We start from the raw sequence: 25,891 nt of genomic DNA, 5'->3' as shown, positions 1-25,891 counted from the left end.
TGACCTCTGACTCCAAAGCCCGTGCTCTTCTCCACTGAGCCACGCTGCTTCTCTATATGACAGACACATTCCCTGCCCGCAGATGAGCTTACCATTCACCACTGGAAGCTTTGGCTTTGCTTAGGAGAAAGTGGGTCAATCAATCAATCAATCGCATTCATTGAGCACTTACTGTGTGCTGAGCACTGTAATAATAATAGTAATGAAGCACACTGCTTCACTGTTCTAAGCGCTGGGGGGGATACAAGGGGATCAGGTTGCCCTACCTGGGGCTCACAATCTTAATCCCCATTTTACAGATGAGGTAACTGAGGCACAGAGAAGTGAAGTGACTCGCCCAAAGTCACACAGCCGATAAGTGGCAGAGACGGGATTAGAACCCACGACCTCTGACTCCCAAGCCCGTGCTCTCTCCACTAAGCCACGCTGCGGGAACCATAATACATAGATCCTAAGCGTTGTAATAGCTTCGCGATATTCAAAGGGAATGTCACAATCTGAATCAAAAGAGAACTTGAAGGGAGTTAGAAACAAACAAAGCAAATTCTCCTCCTTAAGACTCTCAGAGAAGCAGCGGTCTTGTCGAAAGAGCACGGGACTGAGTGGACCTGGGTTCTAATCCCGGCTCTGTTCCATGCCTGCTGTGTGATCCTGGGCAAGTCACTTAACTTCTCTTCGTCACAGTGTCCTCACTGGTAAAACAGGGATGCAGAACCTGCTCTTCCTCTTAGTTCAACTGTGAGCCCAGAGTGGGACAGCGTCTCAATCAATCAAGGGCATTTTTTGAACACCTACTGTGTGCAGAGCACTGTGCTAAGTTCTTGGGAGAGCAATAATAATAATTGTGGTATTTATTAAAGTGCTAACTGTGAGCCACGCATTCGGGTAGACGTGTTTTGTTTTGTTGTCTGTCTCCCCCTTCTAGACCGTGAGCCCGTTGTTGGGTAGGGACCGTCTCTATATGTTGCCGACTTGTGCAAGCGCTTAGTACAGTGCTCTGCACACAGTAAGCGCTCAGTCAATACGATTGGATGAATGAATGAATGATCAGGTCCCACATAGGAGGGAGAATGGGAATCGAATCCCCGTTTTGCAGATGAGGGAAGGGAGGCCCAGCGAAGTTAAGTGACTTGCCCAAGATCGCACGGCAGAAAGGTAGTGGAGCCGGGATTAGAACCCAGATCCTCTGACTATCCCAGTCCCGTGCTCTTTCGACAAGACCGCTGCTTCTCTGAGAGTCTTAAGGAGGAGAATTTGCTTTGTTTGTTTCTAACCCCCTTCAAGTTCTCTTTTGATTCAGATTTTGACATTCTCTCCGCGGCTCTTTCTATTAGGCCACCTGTACGCTACAATAAAATGGAGTACAATACAACAGAGTAGGTAGACAACCTCGGCCCACGTGGTGCTTATTGTCTAGACCTGATTAGCTTCGATCTAACGCAGTGATTAGCACATAGATGCCTAATAATTATCCTTACTCTGGTGAGTCCATTCCATACTTCATTTTCCCTCCCTTCTTCATTGCGCCTCCTCCTCTGTAGAGGACTGGGGCTAGAGAAAGAAGCAGAGAGCAAAGGAGTCCCTGCTTTCTCCTTCAAGAAAGCACACTTGGTAAGTGCCTCTTTAATAATAATAATAATAATGGCATTTGGTAAGCGCTTACCATGTGCCAAGCACTGTTCTAAGCACTAGGGTAAGCACAAGGTAATCAGGTTGCCCCACGTGGGGCTCACAGTCTTAATCCCCATTTTACAGATGAGGTCACTGAGGCGTAGAGAAGTATCCGAAGTAGTGTGAGGACCTCGTTAGGCACAGAGAAGTTTGGGCCTGGTACCTTGCCCAAAGTCACACAGCTGATAAGTGGCAGAGCGGGATTAGAACCCACGACCTCTGACTCCCAAGCCCTTGCTCTTTCCGCCAATCCACACTGCTTCTAGGCTGTTTCTGACGAGATTACATGATGATGGCATTTAGGAAGCGTTCACTATGCATCAAGCACTGCTCTAAGCGCTGGGTTGTCCCACATGGGGCTCCCAGTCTTAATCTCCATTTTACAGATGAGAGAATGGAGGCACAAAGCGGCAAAGTGACCAGCCCAAGACGAGTGGTGGAGGGGGGGGATTAGAACCCAGATCCTTCTGATTCCCAGGCCCGTGCTCTATCCACTACGCCACACTGCTTCTCATTTGTCTGAACTCTAAGGAAAAAATCCATTAAGGAGCTTAAGAAAATCCCGCCCTCTTTCTTGCATGTAATAAAGGCTTGGGGAATAATTTGTCAGAAATAGGCACCGGGGCTCCTGTATTTATTCTCCATTTCCCCAGCAAAGTCGCTCTGTTTTCAACTGAAAAGGGGATCATTTTAAATGTCATCGTTGCCCAGCCCTTCTGGGCTCAAAACTCGGGCTGCCTTCTCCCTCAGTCAGGTGTCATCACCCTCTGGAGAGATTCTTGGATCGACACTTAGCTCGCGGAGGGCCCGAAGATGGGGTACTTAGGCCTGAACCTCCTTCCTCTGCTCCGATTTCTTGCCCCCGCTCCTCCCGGCCAAAGCTCAATTCTTTTTCTTCAATAGAAAAAGGAGATCGGATGTTTGGATGACGTCCCAGAAGCAGACACGAGTAGCCATTTCGCCATCCCGACGCTCATCTCTTGGGCACGTGCGGCTGAAATAAACGTGACGGCGTTCGTTTTTGCGCTGAAATATTTTACTTCCCAGAAGAGCGGCATGAAATCCTCCTGTGCCTTCCAAGAGGTTCTTAGAGGAGGAGAGGACAGAGAGGCGGAGTAGAAAGCCCACACGGGTCAACGCAGATTTCACACGGTGTGGAGGCTATAAAAGGGAGATCTAATTCGAGGGAGAGGAAAAGGGAAAATCATGTCTCTTGGCAAAGTTAGTGGAGATCTCGGGGGTGAGAAGGGACACTGGGGAGCTTGCATGGAATGAGGCTCAGGTGACTGAACAGTTAAATTGTTTTAGGAGAAAAACAGTCCCATTTCTCCTCCGCGATCGGTGGTCTCCTGGTTCCCCTGTATCTCCCCCACCCCCAGCCCGCGCCCAAATGGCTCCTGGTAGAAGGGACAGCAAGAAAATTTCTCAGCTAGTGAAGGAGAACTCAGTGAAACCGCTGGGAACTGCTTTCCTCCAAGGGAGAAAGCCGAGGTCCAAATGAGAGCCCACGACCTCCAAAGGCTCAGTCACCTGAGCAGCTTTCTTTCCGGCTCCGCTCACAAGCAGAAACAAGCGAACATCCGGGACACAAAGTTAAAAGGCAGGAGAAAATGTCCTTTTCTTGAAATCAAGACTCCTCACAGGAGACGGGTGTGAGGCAGTGAAATCTAACCCTTTCCCCGGCATCACCTCCGTCCTGATTTGCCCAAGTCAAATCCTTTGCTGTTTTCGGCTCCTAACCGGACCGCTTAAATACTGCAGGCCTGCATGTGATTTCAGAGGATGGAATTTGCCCCAGAGATGTTAGTAATGCATTACTTTAGGTAAAAAAAAATTTTTTTAAATCCTTTCCGTAGGATATGATGATTTTTAACAAAACATACGAGCTTTCCACCTCTCAATCATTTAATAGACGCTCCCCACCCCCGACACCAAGTTTCAACAAATAACCCGATTGCTTTTCCACAGATGTGGGTGAACCTTTACGAGAGTCCCTTTAACGAGGTCCTCGCGCTACTTCTGATAGGAGCTCAAGGAAGAGAAGATGATCCTGAAAAGGAACATTTCCAAAGGGGTCAGAGCACATCTACAGCAGTTTTCCAGAGAATAAGGTATCAGAGTAGGATAATCCCGGGGTTTGCTAGTGGGCATGCATGGGGAGTTCCACTGTTTCGTAGGTAAGATGCATTTAGAGGTATTTTTTTATGGTGTTAAGCACTTACTAGGTGCCAGGCACCGTACTAAGCGCTTTACTGAGTCCCTTGTGCGAGCCACGGAGCTCGCCAGTCCAAGATCCAGACTAACCCTGCCTCCCGCTCAAATTTCACCGCAGAATGTCACACCACAGTTTCAATAGAGATGGAGTTAGAGACGTCCTCCTGGCGCTTGGGTTGCACCTCATCTTTAAACGCTCTGTTGAGGACCACCTTCAAGGACTCCTTGAACCTCTTCTTCCGGCTGCTGCCCACGAAGAAATAGATGAAAGGGTTGGCGCTGCTGTTGATGGTCGAGAAGAGGAGGGAAACGTGATGCAGGTTCCTAAAAGTGGTGGACCAGTACTGGTAGTTCAGAAGGTAGAGGAGCCTCATGGGCGTGGCGAAGATGAGGAAAACGACGACGGTGACCGTGATGACGATGTACAGCTTGGACGGCCGGGAAGCCCAGGCGTTCCTGCGGATCCTGACCAGCAGGATCAAGCTGGAGACCACCATCAGGGGGGTGAAGACCAGGAAGTTGAGGATGGAGATGAAGAGGATGACCACCCAGCAGTCCGCCCGCTGGCCGTCCAGTTGCTCCTCGCCGGGGACATCGATGCACATGACGTACTCCATGGTGGTCACCAGGCAGGAGAGCGCCCACAGCAAGGCGCAGACAAACGCCGACTGATGCTTCGGACGGTGGCAGCGGTACCAGATGGGATAAAGGACGGACAGGCACCGTTCCACGCTAATGGCCGTCAGGAGGTAGAGACCCGTATTGTACCCGAACAGAAAAGTCACCGACAGAGTGGCTATCGTGAAGTAGTCCCCAGAAGAGAGCTCGTAGTCCAGGGCGTGGTCGACCGCCAGAATGAAGATGCAGAAGAGCAAAGAGATGTCGGCCACGGACAGGTGAGCGATGTACACGGTGAAGGGATTCCGCCTCGTGCGGAAACAGAGGAACCAGAGGAGAATTCCGTTTTCCACGAAGCCCAGGGGAGAGATGCCCATGATCACCCAGTGGACGATCGGAATCTCCCAGCGGAAGTTCCCGGCAGAAGCGTTTTTGCCGGTGGAGACGTTCACGGGCTCCTCGGTGAAGAGGGAGGTCGCGTCGGACGCATCCATGGGGGCCGCGGGGCGGGATTTTTACGGCGTCCGTTCTGAGGAGGAGTCCACGGGATCAGCGAGCCTGAGCAGAGGGAGAAATGCAGACTCGGCGTCACGGCACTTAACGCTTGGCTTGGTTCGAGAAGAGGTTAGTCGGTCGGTCAACTGTATTCACTGAGCGCTTACCGTGTGAAGAGCACTGAACCAAGTGCTTGGGAGAGCACAATATAACAATAAACAGACACATTCCCTGCCCACAACCAGCTTACGGCCTTAGAAGGGGAGACGGACATTAACACAAATAAAAAAATTACACATACGTACGTAAGTTCTACGGGGCTGGGAGGGAGGATGAATACAGGGAGCGAGTCAGGGTGACACAGGAGGGAGTTGAAGAATGGGAAAAGAGGGCTCAGTCAGGGAAGACCACTTAGAGGAGATGCACCTTCAATAAGGCTTTGAAGCAGGGGAGGGTCATCGTCTGTCGGATATGAGGAGGGAGGGCGTTCCAGGCCAGAGGCAGGATGTGGACGAGGGGTTGGAAGTGAGATAGACGAGACAGAGTTACAGTGAGAAGGTTAGCACTAGAGGAGCAATGCACGAGGGCTGGGTTGTAGTAGAAGAGTAAAGAAGTGAGGTAGGAGGTAACTGAGTGCTCTAAAACCGATGGTTAGGAACTTCTGTCTGATGCAGAGGTGGACGGGCTACTACAGGGGGTTCTTGAAAATGTGGGGAAACGTGGACTGGACCTTTTTGTAGAAAAGCGATCCGGGCAGCAGAGCGAAGCATGGACTGGAGCGGGGAGAGACAGGAAGCCGGGAGGTCAGCCAGGAGGCTGATACGGTAATCGAGGCGGGAGAGGATAAGTGACTGGATTAACACGGTAGCAGTGTGGATGGAGAGAAGACGGTGGATTTTAGTGAGGTTGTGAGGTCAAGCTGACAGGATTTAGTGAGGGATTGAATATGGTCTGAAGCTAGGTCTCTGGGACCATGCAGGCGCACCTGTGCCTTAAATCAATCAATCAATCAATCGTATTTATTGAGCGCTTACTGTGTGCAGAGCACTGTACTAAGCGCTTGGGGAGTACAAGTTGGCAACATATAGAGACAGTCCCTACCCAACAGTGGGCTCACAGTCTGAAAGGGGGAGACAGAGAACAAAAACCAAACATACTAACAAAATAAAATAAATAGAATAGATATGTACAAGTAATATAAATAAATGGAGTAATAAATATGTACAAACATATATACAGGTGTATATGTGTATATATGGTGTTTTTTTAATATATGTGTATATTTTTTATGTATATATGGTATTTTTTAATTGGTGTTTCCTGTCCTCTGATGGACTTCGGGGACTCTTTAGGCAGGGAGAAGGGTTTTGCAGGCCAAGGGGAGCGGAAAAGAAAGCTCTGCAACGGAGCGGGCGCTCGCTGGTACTTCCCAAGCGCTTAATCCAGTGCTCTGCACACATTAAAGTTCCCACCCTCCCTGGGATGCCATAAGGAATTCTACTGGCAACTTTTTTGTGGTACTTGTTAAGTGCTAACTATGGGTCAAACACGGTTCTAAGCGCTGGGGTCGGTATAAGTTAATTAGGTCGGACACAGTCCCTGTCACACGTGGGGCTCACAGTCTTAATCCCCATTTTACAGATGAGGTCATTGAGGCACAGAGAAGTGAAGTGACTTGACCAAGGTCACACAGCAAGCCATCGGTCGGGATTAGGACCTAGGTCCCTCTGACTCAGGGGCCCGTGCTCCATCCACTAGACCACCCTGCTTCTTTTAGAATATTTAATCCCTATTTACACAGTTGAGGAAACTGAGGCCCAGAGAAGTGGTGACTTTCCCAAAGTCACACAGCCAGCAGTTGACAGAGGTGGGATTAGAACCCAGGGCCTCTGAGTCCCAGGCCCAGTTCCTGTCCACTAAGCCACACTGTATCAGCAACTTGGACTCCTCAGGGGAAGGAATATGTCGACAGAGACTGGAGGTGTGGGATCTTGGAACACCAGGCTCAACTCTTATCCCATCTCTGATCTCTCACCGATCAATTCATCTCTCTGACCTCAGCTGTCCTGTCTGCGCAATGGGCCGATCGTGCCGGATCACGGCTCGTGGGGTTGTGAGCGATACACGTTAAAATTGCCGGTTAAGCTTCGGTGGAGCCCTTTATGTTCAATAAGGAGGTAATGTATCATAAACAAGATGAGAGACGAGAGGACCCAAGTTCAACAGAGCAACTCACAGAGCCGGGCCGAAATTCCCGCCCATGGCTCCTTCGTTACACCTACCATTCTATTTATTATTATTTATAATAATAATAATGATGATGATGATGATGATGATGATGATGATGATTCCCTTCCTTCCTCTCCCCCTCGCCCCCCTCTCCATCCCCCCATCTTACCTCCTTCCCTTCCCCACAACACCTGTATATATGGATATATGTTTGTACAGATTTATTACTCTATTTATTTATTTTACTTGTACCTATCTATTCTATTTATTTTATTTTGTTAGTATGTTTGGTTTTGTTCTCTGTCTCCCCCTTTTAGACTGTGAGCCCACTGTTGGGTAGGGACTGTCTCTAGATGTTGCCAACTTGTACTTCCCAAGCGCTTAGTACAGTGCTCTGCACATAGTAAGCGCTCAATAAATACGATTGATGATGATGATGATGACTCTATCTTACTTGTACCTATCTATTCTATTTATTTTATTTTGTTAGTATGTTTGGTTTTGTTCTCTGTCTCCCCCTTCTAGACTGTGAGCCCACTGTTGGGTAGGGACTGTCTCTAGATGTTGCCAATTTGTACTTCCCAAGCGCTTAGTACAGTGCTCTGCACATAGTAAGCGCTCAATAAATACGATTGATGATGATGATGATTTCTCACAGTGAGATGGGCCAGATGCAAAAGCCAGCCAAGTCCTTTATCTGATGCCCTTGTCTTCTATTCATTCCCCACTACAACATTCTTCTCCTTTCCACCCTCCTGTGAATTCACACCTCCTAAAAGCCAAGCGCAAGTGGCCATTTCCAACGAGCAACACTCTCGCTAGGCAACATATGGCAAGCAGAAGCAAGGAGTATTTACATCAGGGTAGTACATATGGACCCAACAGTAGAGAAAATATGGGAGAGAAAGATTGCCGACAGATACTACACAAAACACGAACCTTAAACTCGAAGACCTGATCTTCCGTTTCCCAGACTTGCTGGCGTTTCAACGGATGGATGCGACTGGAGATCGTTCAACAGTGAACCTCCTGGGGAAGATTTCTCATACAGTTTCTTTCCTAGGGGGATTTTCACAGCTTTTGATTACTGACCTGATTTCTCAACCCGAGTCTCTAGACTCTGTAAACTCACTGTGGGGGATTTTCACAGCTTTTGATTACTGACCTGATTTCTCAACCCGAGTCTCTAGACTGTAAACTCACTGTGGGCAGATGATGTGTCTGTTTATTGTTGTCCTGAGCTCTTCCGAGTGCTTAGAAAAGTGCTCTGCACACATTAAGTGCTCAATAAATAGGACTGACTGACTGAAGTCAGCAGTGGGATTCCCTCAGTAGGCCTGTTTCCTGACTTTGTCTGAAATCTGCTTCTCTCCCAACCTCTCACACCCCACAGTTGCCCATTTGCTTAGACCCTGAGCCCCGTGTGGGCCTTGGACTGCGTCCACGCTAATTTTTATCTATCTCAGCACTTAAAACGGGCCTTGGAACATAGTAAGCACTTAACAAGAACCACGATCATTATTAGCATTCAATCCCTTTTCCAACCCCCTATTTAAAAAAAAAAAATGGGTATTTGTTAAGCGCGTACTATGAGCCAGGCACTGCACTAAGCGCTAGGGTAGATACGAGTTAATCAGATAGGACATGATCCATGTCTCTCACAGGGCTTACAGTCTTAATCCCCATTTGACAGATGAGGGAACTGAGGCCCAGAGAAGTTAAATGACTCGCCCAAGGTCACCTAGCAGATCCCCCCCATCTTACCTCCTTCCCTTCCCCACAGCACCTGTATATATGTATATATGTTTGTACATATTTATTACTTTATTTATTTATTTATTTTACTTGTACATATCTATCCTATTTATTTTGTTTTGTTGGTATGTTTGGTTTTGTTCTCTGTCTCCCCCTTTTAGACTGTGAGCCCACTGTTGGGTAGGGACTGTCTCTATGTGTTGCCAATTTGTATTTCCCAAGCGCTTAGTACAGTGCTCTGCACACAGTAAGCGCTCAATAAATACGATTGATGATGATTTATTAAGTGCTTACTATGTGCAAAGCACTGTTCTAAGCGCTGGAGTGGCAGAGTGGGATTAGAACCCAGGTCCTTCTGACTCCAAGCCCTGTGCTCTATCCACTGGGCCACTCTGCCTGCCCAAGTTTTCCCTTTTAACTCCCGCCGATTCCAGCAAAGTCAAATTAGGGACCAAAAATTTGGTCTTTTCTTATGAAAAACTCAACTGGATATAGTAACGCATCTTAAGCGTGTATACTTGATGCTTAAATGTGGATTTCAAGGGTAGAAACCCCCTCTAAACTGTAACCATGTTGTGGGCGCGGAACGTGCCTACCAAAGTCAAAGTGCCACCGCAAGCCCAAAGTCACACAGCACCCAAGAAGTGCTCGATAAATACCACTGATTAATTGGTAGAAATGCTCGATAAATACCATTGATTAATTGGTAGAAATGGTCCGAAGGAATCTTCTGGCAAAACTGACAGGCTAGCCTGAGACTTTCTCATCGTTATCATCAACGGTATTTACCGAGCGCCTTCTGTGTGCACGGCACCGTACTAAGAGTTTGGGACAGAGAAGGGTTTGGGAGAGTAGAATACAGAGCATTAGTAGACAGGTTCCCTGCCCACAATGAGCTTACAGTTTTGAGGGCAGAGAACCCACACAAAGGAATTAATTCTAGTGCTGGTGGCTGGCAGAGCATCACTCTCACTCTCTCTTCCTGTCAGTCATATTCCCGCCGGGGCACAGAGGGAAATGAACAAGCAGGCTGGTATGGTGCTACTTACTGTGATGTCCTTTAGACGTCAATAATAAATAATAATGATAGTACTTGTTAAGCTCTTACTATGTCCCGAGCACTGTTCTAAGCCCTGAAGTAGATACAAGTTAATCAGGTTGGACACAGTCCCTGTCCCACATGAAGCTCCCAGTCTGAATCCCCATTTTACAGATGAGGTAACGGAGGCCCCGAGAAGTGACTTGCCCCAGGACCCAGAGCAGACAAGCGGCAGAGCCAGGATTAGAACCCATGACCTTCCGACTCGGCGGAAAGAGCCCGGGCTTTGGAGTCAGAGGTCAGGGGTTCGAATCCCGGCTCTGCCAATTGTCTGCTATGTGACTTTGGGCAAGTCACTTCACTGCTCTGTGCCTCAGTTCCCTCATCTGTAAAACGGGGATTAAGACTGTGAGCCCCAGTGGGACGGGGATTGTGTCCAACCTGACTGCTTCGCTTAGAACAGCGCTTGGCATACAGTAAGCGCTTAACGACAGCCATCATCTTTCTTATTATTTGCTAAGCCAGCGTGGCTCAGTGGAAAAGAGTACGGGCTTTGGTGTCAGAGGTCACGGGTTCAAAACCCAGCTCTGCCAATTGTCAGCTGTGTGACTTGGGGCAAGTCACTTCACTTCTCTGGGCCTCAGTTCCCTCACCTGTAAAATGGGGATGAAGACTGTGAGCCCCCGTGGGACAACCTGATCACCTTGTAACCTCCCCAGCGCTTAGAACAGTGCTTTGCACATAGTAAGCGCTCAATAAATGCCATCATCACTATCATCACTTATTATGTGACAAGTGCTGTATTAAGCGCTGGAATAGATACAGGATCATCAGCTCCCGCATGGGGCTTACAATCTAAATAGGACCGAGAACAGGGATTGAATCCCCATTTTGCAGATCAGGGAATGGAGGCACGGAGAAGTGAAGTGGCTTGCCCAAGGTCACACAGCACACAGGTAGCGAGCGAAATGGGGTTAGAACCCAGATCCCCTGACTTCCAGGCCAAAGCTCTACCTACTAGAGAAGCAGCGGGGCTCAGTGGAATAAGCCCGGGCTTTGGAGTCAGAGGTCGTGGGTTCGAACCCCGGCTCCACCACAAGTCTGCTGTGTGACCTTGGGCAAGTCACTTAACTTCTCTGAGCCTCAGTTACCTCATCTGTAAAAATGGGGATTAAGACTGTGAGCCCCACGTGGGACAACTTGATCACATTGTATCCCCCCCAGCGCTTAGAACGGTGCTTTGCATGTAGTAAGCGCTTAACAAATGCCATTATTATTATTAGTATTATTATTATTACTAGGCCGTGCTGCTTCCCAAAGGTCACAGCAAAGCAGTGACTGGAAGCGGTCGTTCGTGACGCTTGGGAAACAAATACTCGCCCAGAGGACAACACGGACCGTGGGGCGGACGGCACACACACCCGACATCGAACATGGAACACGCGGCCGAGAGGAAGGGCCCGCCACAGAAGAAGTTTCCAGGGTGGGGGAAGACGCGTCTTTAACAAAAAGGGAAGGATCTTGGCAAAAGAAAGCTCAACTTACAGGTGTTTCGCTCCCAAGAAGGGGGTCAGAGAAGAAACAGGAAGACCTTCCGCCATCCTGGGTCAATCACCCGCAGGTGACGGACCATCTGCCCGTCTGCCGGCCTTCTCCCCTCCAGTTCCAGCTCGGGCGGAAAACGTCGGCGCTGCGCGGAGCAGATGGTCCCACGCTTACCGGGAGAAGCTGCGCTTCCAATGGCGTGACGCGCTGACACATCCAACTGGAAATCTTCCCGGTGAACCGCAGCGGGAGCAGTGGAGAGGGGGGTGGCGGGCTGCCCCGAGCCCCCTGAAAAGGCTCCGGCGGTCTGTGGGGGAGAACGGTGGCTCGGGCTGAGCGAGGGGGAGGCTCGCTGGACGGATATGGCATTTGAAGACGCTTCCCCGACCACCTACGGGATAAGGAGGGGAGGATGTGAAAGACAAAGCAGGAGACCCGTTGGGTGAGCATGGTGGCAGTGGACTTTTTCAGGGCACCTACAGCACTTCCCACGTCCTCCGGTGCGGAGAATTCCTCTGGGGAACGTGGGAGCACTGTTGTTTGCCTGCAGACTTCCACCTGCGCCAATAAAAGGCTGAATTTCTTCACTGAAATCATCATCAATCGTATTTACTGAGCGCTTACTATGTGCAGAGCACTAAGCTGAAATACAAATTCCCTCTCTTTCCACCGACAGCCAGACCCAACCCAAAGTCCCCCGGGAGCTGGCGGGGCCGTGTTGGAGATTGCTTTTCCGTCCACACACCGTCAAAGACCATAAAGGGAAACCCATTTGGTCTCCCCTCACTCTGTATATATATTTCTCCCGGTCCATCGCATCCCGGAGGACGAGGCCAATAATCGGGGTGAAGGGAGAATGAGCCCCCCAGGAATGACCCGACTCCGGGGAGGGAGATGTGTCATCGTCCCCGGAGGAACGACTGTGGAAGTTGCTCACCGCCTCTTCCCCGATCTGTTTTCGGAAGCTGCGAGACAAAAGCAAACAATAAAATAGGAGCCAAACCTATTGTGGTGGCATTTCCACACCTGCTGTTCACTCCTTCGGAAGAAAAGAGAGGACCGAAAATAGAGGCTTCTCACACACACACACATACACACAACCCCGCACCCAAATGCCTTCTAGATTGTGAGCCCGCTGTTGGATAGGGACCGTCTCTATATGTTGCCAACGTGTTCTTCCCAAGCGCTTAGTACAGTGCTCTGCACACAGTAAGCGCTCAATAAATACGATTGAATGAATGAATGAATGAAATGCCCCAAACCTAGAAGGCAATCGGAGGCCTTCCAAAAATCCAGGGGTTGTAATTGTGGTATTTGTTGAGCGCTTACTAAGTGCCAGGCTCTGTACTACACACCGGGGTGTATACAAGCAAATCAGGTTGGAGACACCTGTCCCAACATGGGGCTCACCGTTTCGATCCCCATTTTACAGACGAGGGAACTGATGCCCAGAGAAAGGAAGTGACCTGGCCAAGGTCACACAGCAAAGTGGTGGAGTCATGATCACTCATTCATTCATTCGTATTTATTGAGCGCTTACTGTGTGCAGATCTTTCTAAAAAAAGAGTCATAACGGTAAGCACAGTGCAACAGACCCGTGGACCACCTGTTCTCCTTACCTGCTTCGGATTCCGTCTGAGGACGAGGGGAGCGAAGCCTCTGGAGCCCTTGCCAGATCAGAGAAAGAGAGGCCCCAAATCGGAAGCCACGCTGAATGCCACGGGCCCGCGGACAAACTCTAGGGAGGCTTGAAGAGCAGATCCTGGGAAAGAGATGCCAGAAAAAGCATCCCCTCCCTGGGAAATGAGGAGCGTGGACGAGGGAAAAGAACGCAGAGCAAGGGGAAGTGAAAATAGTACAGGGAAAGGGGAAGAGAAAGAGAGGATCCCAAGTGAGGGAGATGTGTCAGAGAGATAGATGAGGAGAGGAAAAAAAAACACACCCCAAGCTCCGGGCCTAGCGTTTGACATTCCCAGGTTTGGGAGGAAGCAGGGAGAATTCAGATTTCGGCAAGATCCTTCTTCGTATGTCACGGAGGGGCTCCACATGGGATAAAGCCTTTTAACATCATTATTGAAGTCAGCAGAACAGGGAGCTTCACCAGTCTGCTTTCCTGGCTCTCGGTGGAATGGAAAAGTCTGTCCACACTGGCAGGAGCAACTGGCTAAAGCCTTGTGCCGTCTAAGAGACGAAAGAGAAGGAACATGATGGACGAGGAGGAGGAGGGAGAGAAAGAGGGGAAAGGCCGTGGAAGGGGAGGAAGTACAGGATCTATAACAGGTAACTACCGAGGACGCTAGGAAAAGGAAGGGCCTTGGCTTGAATTGAGTGGGCGGTTGGAGAAGCCAACGGGTTCTGTGACTAATCGGCAGGAATAGGGAGGCAGAGACAGTTACAGATGGGCTGGATGCTTCAGTCGCGGCAGAAAATGATTTCTACTTACAGAAAATACAGCAAGTCGCCGTAAAAATAAAACCGCAGCGGGGAAGCTGCAAATAGGTTGGCTATTTCGGGGGCTGAGAAGATTCCCCTCTTTGGCGAGGGTTGGGGAGAAGAGGGTTTGAGGCGGGGTTGGGGGAGGAGAGGAGAGAAGCTAGCAGAGTCGATTCGAGTGTTTCGGGGCTGGAGCGAGACACCCCTTTCAGTGTTGCCGAAAAGTTGCTGCGAAAAAACCTAAAGACCTATAGTCTCCATCATTGCCATCAGCATTAATGGCACTGATTGAGAGCTTACTATGTGCACAGGACTGTCCTAATCAATTGGGAGAGTTCAAAACAGCAGAATTAGTGGATATGTTCCCTACCAGTAACGACTGCAAGCTCCCTCGGGACGGTAGTGTCTACCAACTGTATTCTATTGTATCCTCCCGAATCCTTAGTACAATGCTACGCACATGGTAAGTGCTCAGTAAATGCCACAGATTGTTAATATGTTTTGTTCTGTTGTCTGTCTCCCCCTTCTAGACTGTGAGCCCGCTGTTGGGTAGGGACCGTCTCTATATGTTGCCAACTTGTTCTTCCCAAGCGCTTACTACAGTGCTCTGGACACAGTAAGCGCTCAATAAATACGATTGAATGAATGAATGAATGATAGACCCCACCACGGTGAGCCTGGTGAGACACGGGTAGGGAGCTAATAATAACTGTGGTACTTATTAAGCGCTTACTATGTATCAAGCACTGCCCTAATATAATCGTGCCGGATGCAGTCTCTGCCCGACGTGAGGGTCACAGCCTAAGCTGAAGGGAGAACAGGTATCAAACGCCCATTTTAATGGCGAGGAAACTGAGCCACAGAGGATCAATCGACAGTATTGACTGAGCGCTTACGTACAGTACTAAGCCCTTGGGAGAGTAGCATGTATTAATCAATCAATCAATCATATTTATTGAGTGCTTACTGTGTGCAGAGCACAGTACTAGGCGCTTGGGAAGTACAAGTTGGCAACATATAGAGACGGTCCCTATCCAACGGTGGGCTCACAGTCTAGAAGGTGGAGACAGAGAACAAAACCAAACATAGTAACAAAATAAAATAAATAATTAAGTGACTTCCCCAAGGTCACATAGGAGGCAAGCGGTTCTGGATTCAAATCAGGTCCTCTGACGCCCAGACCTGTGCTCTTTCCACTGGGATACACGGCTTCAATCCACTGAAAGACCCAGGGAGGGGGACCAGGGGAAGATCGACAGAATTACTTGCCCGGTGACTGAGTTGCTCCGTTCTGGAGATGAGGGGGAGGTCCCTGAGGCCCCGGTGACTGGCTTCCATTCACCGACCCGAGGCCACCATGACTCGGACGGCGTCGGCCCGCGTCCGGAGAAGACCGGAGTGGAAGCCGACCCGTCGGAAGGGTGCAACGCCTGGAAGATTAAAAACGATGATGACGACGGTGATGTCTGCCGCAACTAAGGAATCGAGTTGCAGCAACACAGCACAAGGGGTTTCTAATACAGATCTGTATGGGTGAGGACAGGCTGACTACGCTGCCCTAAAAGCGGGCTCGACCTCATCCCGGAAAGGTGGGAGAGGTAGCTAGTTACGGTCCGTAGCGGGCCTGGTGCTCCCGTAGGATCCAATCAATCGTGGCTGAGGTTTTCTTGACCGATGACAGGGTGTGGCTGAGGCACGATTTAGGAAAACAGGCTAGATTAATACAAAATGGAGACTGAAGACAAAATGGAGTAAGGATGGTTAAGAGTTGGTTCCCACCAGGGTATCTGTTGAGTACTCACTATGCGTCAAGTACTGATGATGATAATAATAATAATAACTGTAGTATTTGTTAAGCCCCCTCTCAGGGTCACAACTGGAGAGTTTCCAGGACTCTACCAGTCACAACTACGGGAGGGAGAGTGAAGCAGAGGCCTGTCCTTTCCATTCCTAGCTTGGGCAGTGGCTAGCGAGAGGAAGGAAATCTGCTACGAGTCAAAACTCACCTGTGCTGGGCAGCAGCGGCACGGGAGAGAGCCGAGGGCGGGGACTCAGGCTTCCTGCGCGGAAGGAGGGAAAGGTAAACCACTTCCATATTTTTACCAAGAAAACCCTATGGACGCGCTACCAGAACAACTGCAGATGGAAGTGTTGGGTAGGGACTGTCTCTATATGTTGCCAACTTGTACTTCCCAAGCGCTTAGTACAGTGCTGTGCACACAGTAAGCGCTCAATAAATACGATTGATGATGATGAAGTCCCCGCAGCTCGCACGGTGGGCTTTGACTCACAGTCTGTTAACAACAGTAAATTTTGAAACCCGTAATCTTAAAACACGGTGCAATGGGAGAGAACGCAGTCTTGCAGAGAGAAGGCAGGAGTTTGCTCTCCCCGAGCAGAGGCTTTGTCTAAAACAGGAAACAGCCAGAAATCAATCAATCAATGGTATTTAGCGCTTATTCATCCATTCATTCATTCAATCGTATTTATTGAGCGCTTACTGTGTGCAGAGCACTGTACGGAGCGCTTGGGAAGTACAAGTTGGCAACATATAGAGACGGTCCCTACCCAACAGCGGGCTCACAGTCTAGAAGGAGGAGACAGACAACAAAACATATTAACAAAATAAAATAAATAGAATAGTAAATATGTACAAGTAAAACAAATAGAGTAATAAATCTGTACAAACATGCCAAACATGGTTACTAGGCACTTGGGAGAGTACAACGTAACAACATAACAGAGTTATAACAGAAACTGGGAAAGAAGTAAATGCATAAATGCACGAAGAACCATCTTTAACCGCCTAGATGTCGAATGATTAATAAATCAAGTCCTTTATCCCCAAGCCCACCCAAACCCATACATATTTATTCTATTTATTTTATTTTGTTAATATTTTTTGTTTTGTTCTCTGTCTCCCCCTTCTAGACTGTGAGTGAGCCCACTGTTGGGTAGGGACCGTCTCTACATGTTGCCAACTTGGACTTCCCAAGCGCTTAGTACAGTGCTCTGCACACAGTAAGCGCTCAATAAATACGATTGAATGAATGAATGAATGGTGGGGAGCTCACCACCTGTAGTTTGTATTTGAATAGGAAAAGCCCAAAGTAGACACAGAAAATCTCGCTGCGTAACCTTTTTATGAAGTCTGGGGTTCTCAGCTCTGCCCACTGTCTGCTGTGCAACCCTGGGCAAGTCACTTCACTTCTCTGTACCTCAGTTCCCTCATCTGTAAATTGGGGATGAAATCTGTGAGCCCCATGTGGTACAGGGGCCGTGTTTAATTTCCCCCTCTGTATTTTCTCCCAGAGCTCATAATAATAATAATGATGGTACTTGTTAAGTGCTTACTATGTGCAAAGCATTGTTTTAAGCGCTGGAGTAGATACAAGGTGATCAGGTTGTCCCACGTGGGACACACAGTCTTCATCCCCGCTTTACAGATGAGGGAACTGAGGCCCAGAGAAGTGAGGTGACTTGCCCAAAGTCACACAGCTGACAAGTGGCAGAGCCGGGATTTGAACCCATGACCTCTGACTCCAAAACCTGGGCTCTTTCCATTGAGCCACGCTGCTTCTCTACGGTGCATTCTCATTACAGTGCCCTGCACAAAGTACTGCTGAAATACCATAATTTTTTTTTAACAGTCAACTGTGCTACAATCTCCCTCATCTGGTTTAATAGTAAACTCCAAAGTACTGCTTAAATACCATAATTTTTTTTAACAGTCCACTGTGCTACAATCTCCCTCATCCGGTTTAATAGCAAACTCCAATTGTGGTTTGGTTGTCTGTTATCTAGGTGACATGTGAAGGCCTTTTCTGAACATCCTGGTCTTTGGTCAGTTCTCCCAACCTCAGAGATAAAATTCGGATCTGGGGGTTTGGACTTAAAACATTACAGGTTGTTCTTCCCCGGACAGTAATAAATATCTGCTCAGAGTACCCGGTTCCGCAACAGTAGAGTCAACTCAGAGAATCTTACCTGGAGCAAGTGAGCAGAGGGAAAGAATATTCTTTCTCTCCAAAGTTGGTTTAACGGGAGAAAATTCAGTCAGTTGCATTTATTGAACATTTACTGTGGACAGAGCACTGTATACGTGCTTGGGAGAGTACAATGTAACAGAAGAATTCCCTACCTACAATGAGCTTACAGTCTAGAGGAGGAGACGGACATTAATATAAATAAAATTACAGATCTGTACATAGGTGTCGTGGGGCTGGGAGGGAGGATGAATAGGGGGAGCAAGTCAGGGTGATAGAGAAAGGAGTGGGAGAAGAGGAAATGAAGGGCTTGTGTGTCTTCAATAAGGCTTTGAAGGTGGGGAGGGTCTTTGTCCGTCGGATATGAAGAGGGAGGGCGTTCCAGGTCAGAGGCGGGATGAGGGCGATGGGTCAGCAGAAGGATAAGACGAGAGCGAGGCAAGACGGACAAGATCCAATTCAGAAATCAAAGGGAATTCTCCCTGGAATTATCATGAACCGCCAGCCCCGCTGGAGTACGGATTGACTTTTCGTTTCAAGGCTGCCATAACCTTTCCTATTCCTCTGGTTTTGTCGACCTGCCTTCAGTAATAATAATAATAATAATAATGGCATTTGTTAAGCGCTTACTACAAAGCACTGTTCTAAGCGCTGGGGGGGATACAAAGTGATCAAGTTGCCCCACGGGGGCCTCACAGTTTTAATCCCCATTTTACAGATGAGGGAACTGAGGCCCAGAGAAGTGAAGTGACTTGCCCGAAGTCACGCAGCAGACAAGTGGCAGAGCTGGATTAGAACCCATGACCTCTGGCTCTTAAGCCCGTGCTCTTTCCACTGAGCCACGCTGCTTCTCTGCTTCACGTTGCTTCTTCTTCTTCAAGCCTCTATCCTCAGTCGTCTTTCACTAACGTATGCGGAAACTGTGGGACCGGTCTCTCTCCAATCCATCAGTGGTATTTATTGAGCGCTTACCGAGTGCAGAGCACTGTATTATGCGCTTGGGAGAGTAACTTGTACTTCCCAAGCGCTTAGTACAGTGCTCTGCACACGGTAAGCGCTCAATAAATACGATTGATTGATTGATTGCAATACGAAAGAGTTGGTAGATGCATTCCTTGCCCTCCCTCTAGGGAGCTGGGTGCCTCCACCTCAAATCATGACTATTGCTAATAGTCTAATATATTAATTATATCTATATTATATTATATTAATTATATTATATTATTATATTATATTATATTGATTATTATTATTGCAGTCTAATAACGATGGCATTTGTTAAGTGCTCTCTACGTGTCAAGGACCATTCTAACGGCTCGAATAGCGATTGTGGTCACTGTTAAGCACTTACTATATAATAATAATAATAATGATGGCATTTATTAAGCGCTTACTATGTGCAAACCACTGTTCTAAGGGCGGGGGAGGTTACAAGGTGATCAGGTTCTCCCACGGGGGGGTTCACAGTCTTCATCCCCATTTGACAGATGAAGGAACTGAGGCCCAGAGAAGTGAAGTGACTTGCCCAAAGTCACACAGCTGGCAATGGGCGGAGCGGGGATTTGAACCCATGACCTCTGACTCCAAAGCTCGGGCTCTTTCCACTGAGCCACGCTGCTTCTCATATGTCACAAGCACTTTCCTAAGCGCTGGGGTTGATACAGGATAATCAGGCCCCACATGGGGTTCGGAGAGCAAATTGGAGGGAAATCAGGAGGGAAATCGGAGGGAACTGAGGCACAGAAAAGTTAAGTGACTTACTCCTGGTCACACAGCAGGGATTTGAACCCAGGTCCTCTGACTCCCGCGTTGTTTCTTCTAGGTCCCGCCGCTCTGATGCTTAATTCCAGATCCTCCAGAAGAGAATGGTCCACAAACTTCAGAAGAAAGAGGATGTGAGCTTCTTGTGGGCTGGGAACGTGTCCCGCTAATTCTGTAGTATTGTCATTTATTAATCAAGAATTCAAAATAACGGCATTTGTTAAGCATTTACTATGTGCCAAGCACTAAGCGCCGACACTCCCAAGCGCTTAATAAGGCGCTCTGCACATAGTAAACGTTCAATAGGTACCACTGATTGATTGTTAAGCATGGCAGGAGTTAGAGCAAAACTAAATATATGTTTTTGGCGCTCTCCTGAAGAGTTCCAGGCTTTAAGTACGCAACCTATCTCTTGAACGTTTTCAACTGTCTTTAATGTTAGAAACATTGACGTAAAGTCAGTGGAACCACAAGTCCATTCATTGATTCGTTCTCATTTTATTTTATTTGTATGTTTGGTTTTGTTCTGTCTCCCCCTTTTAGACTGTGAGCCCACTGCTGGGTAGGGACTGTCTCTATATGTTGCCAACTTGTACTTCCCAAGCGCTTAGTACAGTGCTCTGCACGCAGTAAGCGCTCAATAAATACGATTGACTGATTGATTGCACGCTTACTGTGTGTGGAGCACTGTACTACTCATTCAATCGTATTTATTGAGCGCTTACAGTGTGCACAGCACTGTACTAAGCGCTTGGGAAGTACAAGTTGGCGACACATAGGGACTGTCCCTACCCGACAGCGGGCTCAAAACGCTTGGGAGAGTATGATACAATAAACAGACATTCTCTGCATACAACGAGCTGAGTTGTGGGGTCTTTTTGACATATTTTAAAAATGACCCCGGGACGTCAATTTGACCAGAGTAAATTTATTAAATCCGTTCAGGAAAACCTTTAACAAAACCAAACCAGGACTGCCCTCTACCTTTTCTTTACTTCATCTTCTCTCAGTAAGAAGACTCACGTTGGTCGCGTAACACACACAAGCCACTACCAACGCAACGCTACCCTGGCACAACAGCGCAAAAGAAAGTTAAGGGAATTAAGGAGTCGGGGCCAAGGAAGAGAAGACAACGGGCTGATATTTTCCTTCCTTCTTTGCGAAGACGTTCGGTCAGACGTGTTTTCACACTGTTCAAGCTTGTCTGAGCGCAGCGGGCAATTCCCAAAACGGAGGGAGAGAATCTTCCAGAACCCGTGGCCCTAGGACGCCCGCGGAGATCTTCCCAGAATAAAGGCAACGAGGGCCCAAGCGGTGACAATCCCACAAATCCTGCAAGAAAGGGAGGGGAACTTACTCCGCTGTACTCTCCCAGGCACTTAGTACGGTGCTCCGCACGTAGTGGGCACTTAATAAATACCACTGACCGACTGGTTGACGTGATTCCGAGCCGAACAACCCAAAAAGCCGCTACGGGGGAAACAACAGGAGGTGAAAGCAAAGACTTGTACATATTTATTCTATTTTGTTAATACGTTTTGTTTTGTTGTCTGTCTCCCCCTTCTAGACTGTGAGCCCGCTGTTGGGTAGGGACCGTCTCTATATGTTGCCAACTTGGACTTCCCAAGCGCTTAGTACAGTGCTCTGCACGCAGTAAGCACTCAATAAGATTGAATGAATGAAACAGCAGGATACAGAGGAAGCCAGTACGCTCAGAAGAGTCTGCAGCCCTATTGATGTTACAGAGCCTCATCTGCAAACAGTCCAGATAATAATAATCGTAATAATAATGGCATTTATGAAGCGCTTACTATGAGCAAAGCACTGTTCTAAGCACTGGGGAGGTTACAAGGTGATCAGGTTGTTCCACGTGGGCCTCACAGTCTTAATCCCCATTTTCCAGATGAGGGAACTGAGGCCCAGAGAAGTGAAGTGACTTGCCCAAAGTCCCACAGCTGACAAGTGGCAGAGCCGGGATATGAACCCACGACCTCTGACTCCAAAGCCCGGGCTCCTTCCACTGAGCCACGCTGCTTCTTGACAAATGCCACAATTACTATTATTATTAATAGCTCACTTAGATAATGAATAATGCAGCTCCTGATTACTTGCTAAGAGACAGAGCCCCGTGGGGGACAGGGATTGGGTCCGACCCGCCTCTTCAATCGTATTTATTGAGCGCCTACTGTGTGCAGAGCACTGTACTAAGCACTTGGGAAGTACAAATTGGCAACATGTAGAGACGGTCCCTACCCAACAACGGGCTCACAGTCTAGTCTACCCCAGCCTTAACGAAGGGCTTGCACATAATGAGTGCTTAACAGATAATAATAGATGGCATTTATTAAGCGCTTACTATGTGCAAAGCACTGTTCTAAGCGCTGACAGTATTAATAGCTGGTAAAAATGAGGTTCTGCTCCCACTTTTATGCCTTTCACTGCAGCTTGGCATGAAGAATTTAATCCAGTCCCTTTCCTTTCGCTTTGATTTTCCTAAATTGAAGGCACCTAGTGCAGAGAGAGACGGGACCCAAATGATCCACACAAAGGCCTCTTCCTCTCCATACCAACTGCTGCCACATTAAATGCCGGCACTTCTCAATCAATCAATCGTATTTATTGAGCGCCTACTGTGTGCAGAGCACTGTACTAAGCCCTTGGGATGTACAAATTGGCAACATATAGAGACAGTCCCTACCCAACAACGGGCTCACAGTCTAGTCTACCCCAGCCTTAACAAAGGGCTTGCACATAATGAGTGCTTAACAGATAATAATAGATGGCATTTATTAAGCGCTTACTATGTGCAAAGCACTGTTCTAAGCGCTGACAGTATTAATAGCTGGTAAAAATGAGGTTCTGCTCCCACTTTTATGCCTTTCACTGCAGCTTGGCACGAAGAATTTAATCCAGTCCTTTCCTTTCACTTTGATTTTCCTCAGTTGAAGGCACCTGGTGCAGAGAGAGACGGGGGACCCAAATGATCCACACAGAGGCCTCTTCCTCTCCATACCAACTGCAACCACATTAAATGCCGGCACTTATCAATTAATCGTACTTATTGAGCACCTACTGTGTGCAGAGCACTGTTCTAAGCGCTTGGGAAGTACAAATTGGCAACATATAGAGACAGTCCCTACCCAACAGTGGGCTTATCCTATCCCGCCTTGATTATTGCACCAGCCTCCTTGCCTCCTGTTTATCTCCCTCTCCAAGTCATATTACATTCTGCTGCCTGGATCATTTTCCGTCAAAAGAGTTCCGACCGTGTTTCCCCACTCCTCAAGACACTCCAGTCGTTGCCCATCCACCTCTGCATCAAGCAAAAACTCCTCACCAGTGGCTTTAACGCAGTCACCTGCCCTCTCCCACCTCACCTTGCTACTCAAGCGGGCACACTTCAATCAATCAATCAATCATATTTATTGAGCGCTTACTATGTGCAGAGCACTGTACTAAGCGCTTGGGAAGTACAAATTGGCAACATATAGAGACAGTCCCTACCCAACATTGGGCTCACAGTCTAAAAGAGGAACTTCATTCCTCTAATGCTAACCTTCTCACTATACCTCCATCTCGTCTGTCTCGCGCCCACCTCCCGCCCAAGTCCTACCTCTTACAATTACAGATAATTGCTCTCCCCCACTTACTGAAGGCGCATCTCAATCAATCAATCAATCATATTTATTGAGCGCTTACTGTGTGCAGAGCACTGTACTAAGCGCTTGGGAAGTACAAGTTGGCAACCTATAGAGACAGTCCCTACCCAACAGTGGGATCACAGTCTAGAAGGTTAAGACTGTGAGCCCACTGTTGGGTAGGGCCCGTCTCTATAGGTTGACAACTTGTACTTCCCAAGCGCTTAGTACACAGTAAGCGCTCAATAAATACGATTGAATGAATGAATGAATGAACTAGAGAAGCAGCGTGGCTCAGTGGAAAGAGCCCGGGCTTTGGAGTCAGAGGTCATGGGTTCAAATCCCGGCTCCGCCAACTGCCAGCTGTGTGACTTTGGGCAAGTCACTTAGCTTCTCTGGGCCTCAGTTCCCTCATCTGTAAAATGGGGATTAATGTGAGCCCCCCCGTGGGACAACCTGATCACCTCGTGACCTCCCCAGCGCTTAGAACAGTGCTTGGTACATAGTAAGTGCTTCATAAGCCCACTGTTGGGTAGGGACCGTCTCTATATGTTGCCAACTTGTACTTCCCAAGCGCTTAGTCCAGTGCTCTGCACACAGTAAGCGCTCAATAAATACGATTGAATGAATGAACGAATAAATGCCATCTTCATTATTATTATTATTATTAAATAGCACAACTGTCATTACTGTTACTATTATTAATAATAATTGTGATTATTAACAACAATCCTGGCTCCACCAGCTGCTTGCTGTGTGATCTTGGGTGAGACACTTTACTTCCCAGCGCCTCAATTTCCTCATCTGTGGACTCAATAGCTGTTCTTCTTCCCACTTGGCCTGTGAGCCCCAGGAGCAACCAGATTATCTTTCATTTACCCCACCCGGCACCCGGACCGGTGATCGGCACCTAGCAAGTCGCTCTGCAAAACGCCACAGAAAGCGCGAACCGTCGTGGCGGAGAAGCAGCGGAAAGAGCACCGGCACGGAGTCAGAGGACGTGGGTTCTAGCCTGCCGCTTGCTTGGTGTGTGACTTCTCTGGGCCTCAGTTCCCTCAACTGTAATATGGGGATTAAATCTCTTTTCTTTCATTCATTCATTCAATCATATTTATTGAGCGCTTACCGTGTGCAGAGCGCTTGGGATGTACAAGTCGGCAACATAGAGAGACGGTCCCTACCCGACAACGGGCTCACAGCCTAGAAGGGGGAGACAGACACACTCCTTTCTCCACGCGGGACCGTGTCCGACCTAATTCAGTCGTTCCCGCCCCGATGTCCCGACAGCGTTTGACCCCCAGTAGGTGCTCCAAAAGTACCACCGAAAGAAGACGAAGACCCCCAGCCCCGTGCTCGCTTCACTTACTGGAGCGTGCAGTCGACGAGCGGTGAGTGTCTCCAGTATCGGTAGAGGCCCACCCGCAGATCGGGGTGATGCCTGTAGTTCTTCAAGACGATCCCGACGCTGGAGAGAACGACAGATTCCTTTCACTGAGGGCCCGGCCGCAAGGACCCCCCCCCCCCACCGTCCCTCTGGCTGGGGAGGGGAGAGACGGGGGCCGGGGCTGCCTACTTCTTAAACTTGTTGGTCATCAGGAGGAACCGGTCGCGGCCTAGCCTGCGGACGTCGAACGCGCAGCAGCTCTTGAACTCGTGGTAGATCTGCTCTTCGTCCACCCCGGGCCACCGCTGGACTCTGACGATCAGGACGGGAGGCCGGTTCCCGGGGCCGTCCAGCCCGGAGAAATTCTGATAAAATGTGGGGGGGACAGAGCGGACGGGATCGCGGGCCCCAGTTCGAACTCAATCGACGCCGGCTGGCGGTGCCAGCAAGACGCCCGGCAAGGTGCCACCAGGGACCCCAAGACGGATGTGTGTTTTTACAAGCGGTCCCTCGGAGACCGCCTTTAAACCTCCCACCGGGCCAGTTAACATCTCCGTCCTGGCACCGCCCCACCTACTCACAATTTTGGAGACGCCACCTCGGATGAGGTTCACCTGATTCAGGTAGGGAGTCAGCACGTCAAGGTAAGCGGGGAAAGAGGGCTCAGGCCTTGCCTCGTTCCTACACGGAGAGATATCGGGAATACGGGCATCGCCCCGGATATGGGGAATATTGATCTGGCTCCCGGCAGGAACCGGAGAGGTCGATCGCTGGCGATTCTAGAGGACGAGATGGCTCCTCCCCGGTTCAAGAAATGCCCCCAGATGCGCTTTTCGCGAGGCTTAGGAAACAGCACGTTAGCAGCGGTGGCACGAAAGTCCCGTCAGTCGGTATTTAGTGAGTGCTTACTGTGTGTAGAGCACTATACTAAGCACTGGGGAGAGTACACTCCAACAACAGAACAGACACATACCCTACCCACAAGGAGGTTACAGTCTAGAAGGGGAGACAAACTTTAGTAGAAATAAATTACAGAGTTATACATGAGTGTTGTGGGGCTGGGACGGGGGGTGGGGATGATTAAATATGTTTGTACCTATTTATTACTCTATTTATTTATTTA

The 25,891-nt window shown here is 48.7% G+C and overlaps 2 protein-coding genes across 3 annotated transcripts in view; both read right to left on the bottom strand.

Moving 5' to 3' along the window:
- Positions 1 to 3,559: 3,559 nt before the first annotated feature.
- Positions 3,560 to 13,696, bottom strand: MAS1 (MAS1 proto-oncogene, G protein-coupled receptor). Of its 2 annotated transcripts, XM_038772748.1 has the most exons (3): positions 13,186 to 13,696; positions 11,567 to 11,957; positions 3,560 to 5,061 (listed from the first exon to the last, which is right to left on the bottom strand). In XM_038772748.1, the coding sequence occupies exon 3, from the start codon at positions 4,995 to 4,997 to the stop codon at positions 4,008 to 4,010; it is 990 nt and encodes a 329-aa protein (XP_038628676.1). In that variant the 5' UTR covers positions 4,998 to 5,061; positions 11,567 to 11,957; positions 13,186 to 13,696; the 3' UTR covers positions 3,560 to 4,007. The 2 variants fall into 2 exon arrangements, with proteins under 2 accessions (XP_038628676.1, XP_038628683.1); XM_038772755.1 differs by lacking the exon at positions 13,186 to 13,696 and having other exon boundaries at positions 11,567 to 12,001.
- Positions 13,697 to 20,674: 6,978 nt separating this feature from the next.
- The window catches only part of PNLDC1 (PARN like, ribonuclease domain containing 1), a 41,560-nt gene continuing 36,343 nt past the window's right edge, over positions 20,675 to 25,891 (bottom strand). The window contains exons 16-19 of the mRNA XM_038767742.1: positions 25,350 to 25,449; positions 24,958 to 25,133; positions 24,751 to 24,849; positions 20,675 to 21,078 (exon numbers count right to left, since the gene is read on the bottom strand). Coding sequence (XP_038623670.1) covers positions 21,009 to 21,078; positions 24,751 to 24,849; positions 24,958 to 25,133; positions 25,350 to 25,449 — 445 coding nt within the window. The 3' untranslated portion in view covers positions 20,675 to 21,008. The remainder of the gene's footprint in view (positions 21,079 to 24,750; positions 24,850 to 24,957; positions 25,134 to 25,349; positions 25,450 to 25,891) is intronic.

This window comes from Tachyglossus aculeatus, chromosome 2 (genome assembly GCF_015852505.1).
Source record: "Tachyglossus aculeatus isolate mTacAcu1 chromosome 2, mTacAcu1.pri, whole genome shotgun sequence".
NCBI lineage: Eukaryota > Metazoa > Chordata > Mammalia > Monotremata > Tachyglossidae > Tachyglossus > Tachyglossus aculeatus.
Note: the sequence above shows the minus strand (reverse complement) of the source record. Positions and strands in the feature narration are given on the sequence as shown.